Source organism: Fringilla coelebs (genome assembly GCF_963513975.1).
Source record: "Fringilla coelebs genome assembly, chromosome: 23".
Lineage (NCBI taxonomy): Eukaryota > Metazoa > Chordata > Aves > Passeriformes > Fringillidae > Fringilla > Fringilla coelebs.
This window is the reverse complement of record NC_140049.1, coordinates 2,131,656-2,142,663: the sequence shown is the minus strand read 5'-3', so window position 1 is coordinate 2,142,663 and position 11,008 is coordinate 2,131,656. Positions and strand designations below refer to the sequence as shown.

General features: G+C 51.0%; 2 protein-coding genes across 2 annotated transcripts; one reads left to right on the top strand and one right to left on the bottom strand.

Moving 5' to 3' along the window:
• Positions 1-80: 80 nt before the first annotated feature.
• On the top strand, positions 81-3,311 carry OARD1 (O-acyl-ADP-ribose deacylase 1). Its single transcript, XM_084220452.1, has 6 exons — positions 81-348; positions 652-716; positions 1,344-1,488; positions 1,590-1,648; positions 2,323-2,435; positions 2,712-3,311. Exons 1-6 carry the CDS (start codon positions 273-275, stop codon positions 2,812-2,814), a joined length of 561 nt encoding a protein of 186 aa, XP_084076578.1. The 5' UTR covers positions 81-272; the 3' UTR covers positions 2,815-3,311.
• A 125-nt stretch (positions 3,312-3,436) lies between these two features.
• Positions 3,437-9,744, bottom strand: APOBEC2 (apolipoprotein B mRNA editing enzyme catalytic subunit 2). The gene is made up of 3 exons (XM_084220451.1): positions 9,484-9,744; positions 5,174-5,721; positions 3,437-4,784 (listed from the first exon to the last, which is right to left on the bottom strand). Exons 1-2 carry the CDS (start codon positions 9,606-9,608, stop codon positions 5,181-5,183), a joined length of 666 nt encoding a protein of 221 aa, XP_084076577.1. The 5' UTR covers positions 9,609-9,744; the 3' UTR covers positions 3,437-4,784; positions 5,174-5,180.
• Between the last annotated feature and the right edge of the window lie 1,264 nt (positions 9,745-11,008).

Below are 11,008 nucleotides of genomic sequence, written 5' to 3'. Positions count from 1 at the left end.
TGTCGTGTGGGGCGGGGCCGCCATGTTGTGTGCGGCCCTACCGCCGTGTTGTGTGAGGCGATACCGCCGCTTTGTGTGCGGCAATACCGCCGTGCGCGCTGAGGACGATCCGCCAACCCCCCTGAGAGGCGGATCCGCGATTTCGCCGCGAGGCGGAGCCGCCGAGGCTGAGGCGGTATCGCCAATGTCCCCCTGAGGCGGAGCCGCCGTGCCGGCTGAGGCGGTGCGCTGTGGCCGTGAGGCGGGGCCGCCCTTGCGGCTCGGCCGGAGCGATGTGGGCGGCGCTGGGCAGGCTCGGCGTGGCGCAGGCCGTGGGCCCGGCCCGGTTGATCGCTGTGCGCCCCGCGGGTGCGGCGGCTGAGTGGCCCTGAGGGGTGGGAGGGGAAGGAGGAGGAGGAGGAGGGTGATGATGGTGATGAAGAGGAGGGCGGCTGCCTGGGGGTGCTCATCGTGCGGTGACCCAGGGCTGGGGCCTCCTCCCGGGCCGGAGCTGTAGGCGCAGCGGGACCGGGTCAGGGGCACCGGCATCTTCAGGGGTGTCATGGTTGTCCCGCTGTTACAGATACAATTAGGCTCAGCCTCGCCCCCTCTAACACACTCTTGCTGCCTAGCTTGAGGTTCCTAATAATTGTTTTTCTCTCATCTTTCCAGCCGCAGGAGCCTTCTCCATACCCCACGTTACCATGGCCACCCACTTCTCCAAGGATCAGGAGAGAGTGCGTAGGAAATGGGTTACATGGGATATTATTGTCTGTGCAAAGAGGCTTTCCTCTCATTACAGCCCTGACAGCACGGCACTGGCTGCATCCTGCAGATTCTGAGAGCTGCCAGTGCTGAAATCCGTGTGCTTTTTGTGTGTAATGTCAGTGGGGCAGCTGCTCTGCAGCAGCACAGAGCTCACCTGCCTGCCTGAGCACCTCCAGCCTGGTGCTGCTGGAGGGGTTTCACTAATCCAGCTGTGCTCCCTGTCACATAATTACCCTTTTAAGCTTTGATTTAGTAAGATTACCTGCTGAGCTGGCACATGATGCTCATAAATGATCTTGTTGAGGAGGTGTAGTGGGTTTGTGATTCTCTGTAGTGGGTTTGTAAATCTCTATATTGGGTTTGTTATTCTGTGAGTTGGGCTTGTAATGCTGTGAATGGGGTCTGTGGGGTTTGTAATTCCACACGTGGGGTTTGTAATTCCCTCCCTTGGGTTTGTAGCTCCTGCCAGCTCAAACACTTGTGCCCTGCACAGCAAACTCAAACCCTGCCCCTCTTGCTGCCCGTTCCCTGGTCACCAGAGCGAGCCCTGTGTGCCCAGGTGTGCTCTCCTCAGGTGTTGTTGCCCTGCCCTGCAGATCAGGTGTGTCAAGGGGGACCTGTTCTCGTGCCCGGGCACGGACGCCCTGGCTCACTGCATCAGCGAGGATTGCCGCATGGGCGCCGGCATCGCCGTGCTCTTCAAGAAGAAGTTTGGAGGCGTCCAGGAGCTCCTGGATCAAAGTGAGTGGTGCCTGAAGGAGCTCCTGATTTCCAGCAGGGAGGGTGTTGGGGCTGCTTGCATGGACTGTGGCTGTTAAAACACCTTGATTTTTGTGCTTTAGAGAAGAAGACGGGGGAGGTGGCGGTTCTGCAGAGGGACGAGCGCTACATTTACTACCTGGTAAGGGCTGGGGTGGCACTGGGACACCTCCCTGGAGCTGCACTGTGCCACATGTCAGGCATTAATAGCTGGGGGGAGTTGGTTGTGTTCAGGGAATCACAGAATGGTTGGGGTGGGAAGGGACCTTAAAGCTCATCCTGAGCAGGGACACCTTCCCCTATCTTAGGGTGCTCCAAGCCCCGTCCAGCCTGCCCTTGGACACCTCCAGGGATGAGACAGCCACAGCTGCTCTGGGCAGCAGAGCAGGGCTTCACCACCCTCACAGGGAACAATTTCTTCCCAGTATCCCATCTAACCCAGCCCTCTGGCAATGTGAAGCCATTCCTGTTGTCCTGTCACTCTAGGCCCTTGTAAATAAATAGTCTCTGTCTTGTTGGCTCCCTTCGGGCACTGGAAGGGAGTTTCTGGAATGTTCCTCTCAATAAGAGATGTGTCCTCAAACGTTGCCTGTGAGGAGCAGCCAAGCTGCATCTGCATTTCACCTTTACATGGACAGAACTGGCTGCTAAATTAGTGTTGTAAGCTGTGAAATGTTCTTTGCTCAGGTCTCTCCCCAGAGACAAGTCTGGGTGTGGGGTTTTGGGATGTCAGGGAATGTGTTTTGTATTTATAACAGACAGAAGTTTGCAGGGATGATGCCCAAGGCACAGCTGAGCTTTTCTATTTCCCTGTAGATTACAAAGCAGAAGGTTTCTCACAAGCCCACCTATGAGAGCATGCAGAAGAGTTTGGAAGCCATGAAAGCTCACTGCCTGAACAACGGAGTCACCGACATCTCCATGCCCAGGTGAGGGGCTCAGCAGCTGGATGCCAATGCTTGGGAGTTTAATTTCTAGAAGGATGTCTGAGGGATGCTCCCCTACTGTGAAATAAGAATTCTAGCATCCAACTCTATCCAACTCCTCTGTTCAGTGGGGCAAATCTGATTTGCATTTCCCTGTGCATTTGTTTCCTTGTTCTGCCCACATTCTGTGGGTTCCTGGGGAGCTGTGGCAGGGCCACCTCCAAGGCTGGTTGGGTGCAGCAGAAGGCCCCACAGCTCTTTTGGTGCTTTGTCTTCCAGGATTGGATGTGGACTCGACGGCCTGCAGTGGGAAAAGGTGTCAGCCATCCTTGAGGAAGTGTTTGAGAACACTGACATCAAGATCACAGTGTACAGCCTGTGAGCAGAACAAAGGTCCCCATTTCCCCCAGGTTTGGGAGCAGAACCTCTGAACTGACATGGGGGGACCTTTGTGTGGAGCACGTTCTGCATTCAGCTGTCACTCACTCGTGTGACAGTCACAGGGGCTTCCAGCAGCAGCAAGCTCCAGGAAGTTCATTTGGGCTGTTAATTAGCGGGAGGCAGCGGCGCTGTGTGAACCCTGGGGGAGCTCCCAGCATGTCCCTGCAGCCACCAGGTGTCACTGGGGCTCCACGCAGTGAAATGGAGCCGCTGCCTCGGGGGACTCGGGGTTTGTGTTGGGGCTGGTGCTGCCCCAGGCAGCGCTGGCACCTCTGCTGTGTTCTGTTTGCCGTGCCCTGCCTGGCACTGCGGTCACTCACCTGTTCTCGCACGTGGAACGGTTTCATTTCTCCCTTCCGGCCACAAATTGGGTTTGCTGAGGTCGTGCTCACTCAGGATCATGCTGTGATGTGAAATAAACACTGCCCTGCTGTTGGATTGGTACCTGTGGCTCTTCTGGGGACAGGCTGGGATTGCAGGGACTGCTGGAGGGGGGTAAATACACCTGGTGGCTGTGTTTTATTCAGCAGCTCTATAATTTCCAGTCTGCAGAGCTCTGTTTGGTGAGGATCCAAACAGGCTGATGTGCTCTAAAAACTCACAGGATGGGGTTTAAGGTGGGATTTCCACATTTCTTTGTTTGTTGCATTTTTAGTCCAGGTGTTACACAAAGGTTGATGTTTGTCACCCAAAACTAAAGCAAATCAGTACCACCTCTGCTTTTGAGATCCATGGAAAACTCCTGATTTGGCAGAGTTTGTTCCAGAACTGAGGAACTGCCACAGACCTTCCCTTTGTGTTTGGGTTTAAACCCTCCCACAATAACAAATCTTTTGGACTTCTGTTATTCTGCATGCCCAGAAAAATGCCAGGTGTGTTGAAGAAATATAAGAATGGGACATAAGGGTTGGGAATTTTGTAGCATGACAGGGTTCCTGGTTGGATTCCTTGGGAAGGGACTGGGTTACTCAGTTCTGTGGGGCTTTTTGCTGCTGCAAATCCTGTTTGTCTTTATCCTTACTCTCCTTGTTCCTTGCCCATATTTTGTAAACCTGTTTGGTGGGAATTGCTGTAGCTGGGAAAAACAGCAGAGGAATTTGGAGCAATGAGGCTGCTCATGGATTCAGTCTTTCCCCTTATTTGTGTCTGGGTTTTTGTTCTGATTCCTTACTCATGGCATCCCCGTGAGCTTTGTTTTACATGGAAAATGATCCTGCTTTCCAGCACTTGTGTGTACTCTGGAAATTTTTTTGGCATTTAGTTCTCCCTTCCCAGCTACAAAATATTCCCTGTGTGGCTGTCCTGGGATGTCCTTGAACTCAGACTTGTCAGGTTCAATTTAGGACTTCTTGCAAGTAGAGAAGAAGGAATAAACAGTGCTTTGGCTTTTGCAGTGGCTTCCCATTTTATTTCACTCTGCTTTTCCCAGGTTTATATCCCAAACAACATTGTTTGATGTCCAGTTCTCAGGCTCCATCATGATTTGGAAGAGAGCTGTTGGCCCTGAATTAAATCACAGCTCTGACTACTGAGAACAGAGGGAGAAAACTTCTTTTTCTCCTTTAAATCAAATTCTTTTCCCCTTTCTAATGCGTTTATCTAACCAGCAGCTTTGTTCTAAGGTCTCTTCCCATGAAATATTCCCAGAATGTGATCCCACAGCCTGCCTGTGGATCACTGCCACCCCTTTCATCACAGCATGGGTTTGGTTGGGGCAGGGAGGGGGAGGAACAAAAAACACCCAAAAAATGCCAAACACCAGAGGTCTGTGTTGTGTGTGTGTGTTTGGAGTCCCACAGGGCCTTGTCTCCCAGAGGCTGGTTCTCCATCCTGCTGGAATCAAAGCTTTGGGAAGCAGGACTGTCCCAGGTGTCCAGGTCTGTCACATCTCTTCATGGATCCTTTCTGATCCTGGGGACGGAAAAAGAGATGTCCTAGAGACTCAGAGGGGACTCTTCAGTGCCCCATAGAGAAGGGAATTCTGCAACCACTGGGATTTCCTTTATTGGTGTTTTTTAGATTTTGGGGTGTGAGTAAAATCCCCTTCAGTCTCCATTCCTCTCTCCCTGTTGTGCTGAACATCATCCCTGTGGGGAGCAGGGGCTGTTCTGGAACCTTTTAATTCTTTATTCCTGGAGGAGAAGACAGAAAAGCACAAAATCCCTTGGGAATGTGCTATGGGGGAGCCCCTGGAAGGGGAAAGCCACTGCCTGGGATTGTTAGCAATATTCAGCTGACAATAAAAGAAATTGGAACCCAAATTAAAGAGAGGAGAGTTAATGAGTGACCCCCTCACTCACCTGAGCCTCAGTGCAAGATCTCCGCCAGCTTCTCCTCGTAGTACTGAAAATTCTCCTGAATATCCTCCCAGGGCACAAAGGACTTGGCCTCCTCCCCTTCCTCCTGCTCCACAAAGTTCTTCCAGACATACTCAAAGTCTTGAGGCTTCATAATCCTCAGCTTGCAGCCGGCCTCCTTCATGCTCCTGAGGGCCGCCTGCATCTCGGGCTCCTCCCACATGAAGAGCCTGCCCACCATGATGGTGAGGCGCAGCCCCTTGTTCTTGCGCAGGGCCTCGCAGATCCTCTGGGCGCAGGTGACGCAGGGGCTGGAGGACACGTACCAGGTGACATCGTGGCGGGCACCGGCCTGGCACGTGGGCAGGATGGTGTTGAAGAAAGCCATCTCGGCGTGGGCGGCCGCGTGCTCGTCCTCCAGGTACCCCCGGCTGGTCACCGGCTCCTTGCCCTGCGTCTCCACCACGTAGCACAGGAAGGTTTTGTTCCTGCCCGAGCTGTACTCCACGTTCCTGAACTGGAATTTGAAGAAGATGGCTGGGAGGCGTTCCCTGGGAGGGGAGAGAGCAGAGAGGAGGCTCAGAGGCAGATTCAGGTGAGGGTCACACTTGTGGGTCACCTCTACCCATGAGCAAATCACTGCATCGCCCCTGATTTCTCTGTGTTCCAAGGTTTAGGCTGGGAGGGGAGAGGAGAGCAAAGAGGAGGCTCAGAGGCAGATTCAGGTGAGGGTCACACTTGTGGGTCACCTCTACCCATGAGCAAATCACTGCAACACTCCTGATTTCTCTGTGTTCCAAGCTTTAAGCTGGGAGGGGAGAGGAGAGCAGAGAGGAGGCTCAGAGGCAGATCCAGGTGAGGGTCACACTTGTGGGTGACCTCTACCCATGAGCAAATCACTGTATTGCCCCTGATTTCTCTGTGTTCCAAGGTTTAGGCTGGGAGGTGTTCCCTGGGAGAGGAGAGAGGAGCCTCAGAGGCAGATTTAGGTGAGGGTCACACTTTTGGGTCACCTCTACCCATGACCCAAATCCCATGGGCAAATCACTGCATTACCCCTGATTTCTGTGTTCCAAGCTTTAGGCTGGAAGGCATTCCCTGGGAGAGGGGAGAGAGCAGAGAGGAGGCTCAGAGGCAGATTCAGCTGAGGGTCACACTTTTGGGTCACCTCTACCCATGACCCAAATCACATGAGCAAATCACTGCATTACCCCTGATTTCTCTGTGTTCCAAGGTTTAGGTTATAAAATATCCAGGATCAAATCCAACTTTTCTGTGCAAATGTGGATTTCCTGCTGGAGTCCCTGCTGATAACTTCACCTACTCTTTTAATTTATTGTGCACATCTTCCCTTCTGTGACTCCAAGATCACCTTGTGGTGGAACATCTCATGGGATGGCTCTGGAGATGAGAAGGGAAAGGGATGGAAAAGAGTGGGAAAAAAATGCATGTGCTTCAAAGAATAGCACATTTCCTGCTTGGTATCCTGGATAGTGAGTGCTTCTTTGGCTGAGGATTCTTTAATTGATGATTTTTTGAAGGGCAGACATGAGACACTCATTCCAGAGCGATGTCTGCAATGAGTGGTTTCACAATAACATCAGGTTTTTAAATACATCAGAGGCACGGGGAATTTCATCCCTGATTTAACTCTCTGACAGCAAAGGGGTCACAGCAGTGACGAGGTTGGCTCTGGGTTTTCATGGAACAGCTGAAGCAGCAGCAACCTGCTCCAGGATGGATTGACTCAGGCTGGATTGACTGGGAGCTGCATTTAGCCAGCCCTTCCTGATGGATTTTCTTGCTTATCTCGGCATGTGCCTGGGCTTAGCTGGGATGTTCACCTCGATTCTGCTCCCAGCACTTTGGAATCTGAATTAGTTCAATTAATAACGTTCCAAGAAGGAATAGAAGCAACACTCAGCGTCCATTCCAATGCCTGGCAACCCTTGCTGTGAAGAAATTCCCCCTGATGTCCTCCCCTGGCACAATTTGAGGCCATTTCCCCTCATCCTGTTGTCTGGGAGAAGAGGCTGATCCCCACCTGGCTCCAGCCTCCTGGAAAATGAAAATGTTTATGGAAATAATTTTAAAACTGTTCACAGACACTCAATTCCCCAATATTCTCAATATAAAGCCCTGCTCTGACACCAGGCTGGGGTGGCACAGCTCACCTGAGGATAGGAAAGGTCAAAATTGAAACCTCCCCTGAAAAGCATTGTTAAATGACATTTTTCAGGGATTTCTAAATGCTCCAACCTAATTTATCAGTTTTCCTGGGTAGAAAAGTGATAAATCATATTGAGACCAAAAAAAAATTGAATTTTGAGGCAGAATCTTCAATCTGGGATTGAAGTTGCTAAAATCAGATGGGCTGGAGGAAAGAGCAGCTACCCAGTGTGGCCCTGGCACTGTCACACAGGAGAGAAGGAAAACATTTAATGAGGAAATAAAAATGTGGATTATCTAAAAGAGTAACAAGGAATTATTCCTACAAGGACCCTCATTTACACCTGGGGGAAATGGAAATAAATGTGGCAGGAAGTGCTCACAGATTGGGATTACAGGCTGTGTTCAGCCAAAAAAAAAAAGGGATAATATTCTTAAAGAGAGTAATTGGCTTCCCAGGGATTCCTGGAAGCCAGACTCCTCCTGGAACTGTGAGCAGCAGAGAGAGAACTTGGCTGGGAGTCCTGAGATGCCCCTAATCCAAGGGCTAAAGCTGAAATGCAACATAATTGGGTTTAAGTGCTTCTTCCCTGGCTGCACTTGTGTTTCCCCATCACTCCCATAACTGCCTTGATTGGCTGGGAATTTGTAAATCACTGGAAAAACCCTGCTGGTGATCCCAGCTCAAGGCCTGGCCTGATCTCCTGGTGTCCTCCTTCAAATGAAACTAAAAAATCCCTGGGGTTTCTCTACCTCTTTGGGGCTCCTTTAGGATCTTTGTTTCATTTCCTCACTCTCCCCTCTGCAGGGTGGAAAATCCTGTCAAATCCTGGAACTCCCACGGCATTCCAAGAAAGGATTTCATTGCAGGAAGGTGCTCAGGGAGTTTTCCAGCCATGGTTAGCCCAGGGCCTTGGGCTTAGCAGGGAAGTTTGGACATCTTGCCCAGTCCCTCAGCACTTCTAACTGCAGGCTGAGTGCTCCAAGGCTGAAAAAACCCATTTCCTCATTAAAATTCAGTTTAGGACATGTCTTAAGTGTTCAGGATTTGGCCCAGTGGTTTATATCCACAATATTTGGTGCCTTAGTTCCATTCCTAGCAGAGGGATGTTCTTTCCTTAAAAGCCACTGCTAATCATTTATTTCTATGATTATGTGTGACAGAGACTGCCCCAAGAAGGGATTTTTTTCACATTTTGAGAAGAGAATGGAGATTTTTTTTTCTCCCCTGAGCAGGAATGGAACCCAATCCTGCCTCACTCATCTTGGTCAGAACAGGCAGCCAAATTTCACCTGCAGGGCCCATGGCACAGGCAGAAGGATTCCAGGGGATATTTTGGAGACCTGAGTTTTAAGTTTTAAGGAGCTGGAAGAAATCCTGGGTTTGGTTTATTTGCTGGGACACTCCTTTGGTGACTGATAAGGGAAATATGAGGGGAGAAGGACTCATCCTGCTCCTCCAGGGACAGACACCCAGGGCTTTTCCTACTTGCAGCTGGCAATTATGGCTGAGAGTTCAGCTTCCACCAGAGCCCTGGGATATCCTGCTTTTCCAAAGGCCAGGCTCCCTGCTGCCCTGCTGCCTTCAACACTGCCTCTTGTTTTGGAGCTTTTCTGCAAGTTGGGCTTTTTGGTTTCTTTATGAAAGTCAGGTTCCAGCTGTGGCCGTGGAGCTCCTGAAAATGTGAACCTTTAGGTCTCTTGAAAAATCTGTCTCTCAGGCCCATCAAGCCAATCAGCCGTAGCAGGGGTGTTTTTCCTGATCCACAGGTGGAGAAACTCTCAGACAAGAGCCATTGATCACAGCAAGAAATCGATACTGAGCTCTCATCAAAGCCAACACCTCCATCCCCATCCCGTCAGCGGGGCTGGGAGGGAACAGCTGCAGAAGCAGGTTCTATAAAACAAGTGCACTGCAGAAACAGAGCTGTTCCTATAAAACAAGTGCACTTCTGTGCCTGCCTGGTGGGAGTCCATCCTCTAAAAGTCAGCAAAACTTAGAGCAAAATCCCACAATAAATCCAAACCATTTCAAACTCTTCACAAACACACTGCGGAAGATGCTGCTTGTGTTGCCCGACCTAAAAGCTGAGACAGAGGTCAGTGAACTGCCCCAATTCCATATTTAAATCCCAATCTCTTACCCTGTGACAATCTCAAAGGGTGGCAGGTCCTCCCTCTTCACCTTCTTCTTCTTCCCCTCGCCCTCCTCGGCGTTGTCGGGTTCCCCGTTCTGGGCATTGCTGGGCTCCTCCTGCTTCTCTGCCATCGTCCCCAGGGCACTGGCACCGAGCTGTGGCCACTGGGAGAGAGAAAGAGCAATTTCTGAGAGCTCTGGGAGCTGAGGGAGGAGGGAAAACAGAGCTGGGAGTTCCTGCCCCAGGCACAGTTGTCAGGAACTAAATATGGAACAAAGCGGCAGCGGCAGGGGCTGGACAGGGTTGGGTGACCCAGGGCTCTCAGGTGTCACCTCCTTCCCCTGCTCTCTCCAGCTCCTTTCAGCAGCCCCTTTTGCTCCCCTTTTCATTTCAAACCAAGTGACAACTTCTCAGGGGGCGGGAGGAGCCCGTCATTTTCCCTGATGGAAAATCCTGGAAGCTCTGGCGCGTATTTATCCCGAGGGGTGACGGATGGCTGGCACGGGGCACTCCCTGCTCTCACAGCCCTCTCCCTCCTCTGCCAGTGGATTCCACAGCTGACCTTGAAGGACCAGCTCAGCCTGGCCTGGCTCAGGCAAGAGGGGAAAGGGTTGTGGTCATTTTGCTGGAAAATCTCTGGTTTTGGTGGGTTTGGCTTCCTGAACCACCTGGAGCATCCTGTGGTTCCTCCCACCCTGCACATGCAGGACTCTGAGGGGGAAATCTCCTGGCTGGAGCTGTAAATCCAAGCCAGAACCTTCTCCCAAATATTTGGAAGTCCTGCTGGAATTCCCAGTGGGCAGCAGTGCTGTTTCCCCATTGTTCTGCATTTTCCTCCTGAGTGTTCCAGAAGTTCCCAGTGCACTGGGTCTATTTGGGTTGGAGGGGGTTTTCCCTCTCTTTTTTGTTCCCTTCAGGACTATGTGAAACTATCCCAGCATCTCCCTCTCAATTTTGATCATTTACAGTTTGTATCAATCCTGCCTGAGCCAAGTTTAATTAAAAACCTGGATGAGGTTTTCCCAGGGACCAATCCTGGCCATGCCATGAGGCAAAGGAGGGGGGAAAAGTGTGGCTGTGAAGGATTTTGGAATCAAAGCACACTGGAAATCAAACCTGTGGGCTCTGCTCAGAACCCACCACCAGCAAACTTTGAGTAAATGTGGAATATTCAGCTGTATTTGATGGAGTATTCAGTCAGTATTAGTGAAAAAACCTGCTCTTAGTTTGAGGAGGAGAAGAGGTATTCCATAAAAATCAAATCACTGGGAATATCTGCTTTGGAGCCAAGTCAGCCTTTGTGATCCTGTTAAATTCAGCTCTTTAGAGCCTTGGCAGGAGGCTGCACCATCACAAAGTGAAATAAATCCCCACCATCAGGCAGGGCATTTATTATCAGAGAAAATTAATAACAAATTATCACAGATAATTAATTCTGGCTGCTCTTTCCAGCCCCCTGCCTTTGCTGGGCTGGATATCCTTTGGAGCTTTTCCCCAGTGCCACCATGGATGCAGCTTTTGGGGACAGAGC

What these genes read in the sequence shown, in the direction of transcription:
- APOBEC2 (XM_084220451.1), bottom strand. Translation starts at nt 9,608, where the DNA reads ATGGCAGAGAAGCAGGAGGAGCCCAGCAATGCCCAGAACGGGGAACCC. An exon ending in CCCTTTGAGATTGTCACAGG is followed by an intron (nt 5,722 to 9,483) that starts GTAAGAGATTGG and finishes CTCCCCTCCCAG; the next exon opens with GGAACGCCTCCCAGCCATCT.
- OARD1 (XM_084220452.1), top strand. Translation starts at nt 273, where the DNA reads ATGTGGGCGGCGCTGGGCAGGCTCGGCGTGGCGCAGGCCGTGGGCCCG. An exon ending in CCAGGAGCTCCTGGATCAAA is followed by an intron (nt 1,489 to 1,589) that starts GTGAGTGGTGCC and finishes TTTGTGCTTTAG; the next exon opens with AGAAGAAGACGGGGGAGGTG. An exon ending in ACCGACATCTCCATGCCCAG is followed by an intron (nt 2,436 to 2,711) that starts GTGAGGGGCTCA and finishes TTTGTCTTCCAG; the next exon opens with GATTGGATGTGGACTCGACG.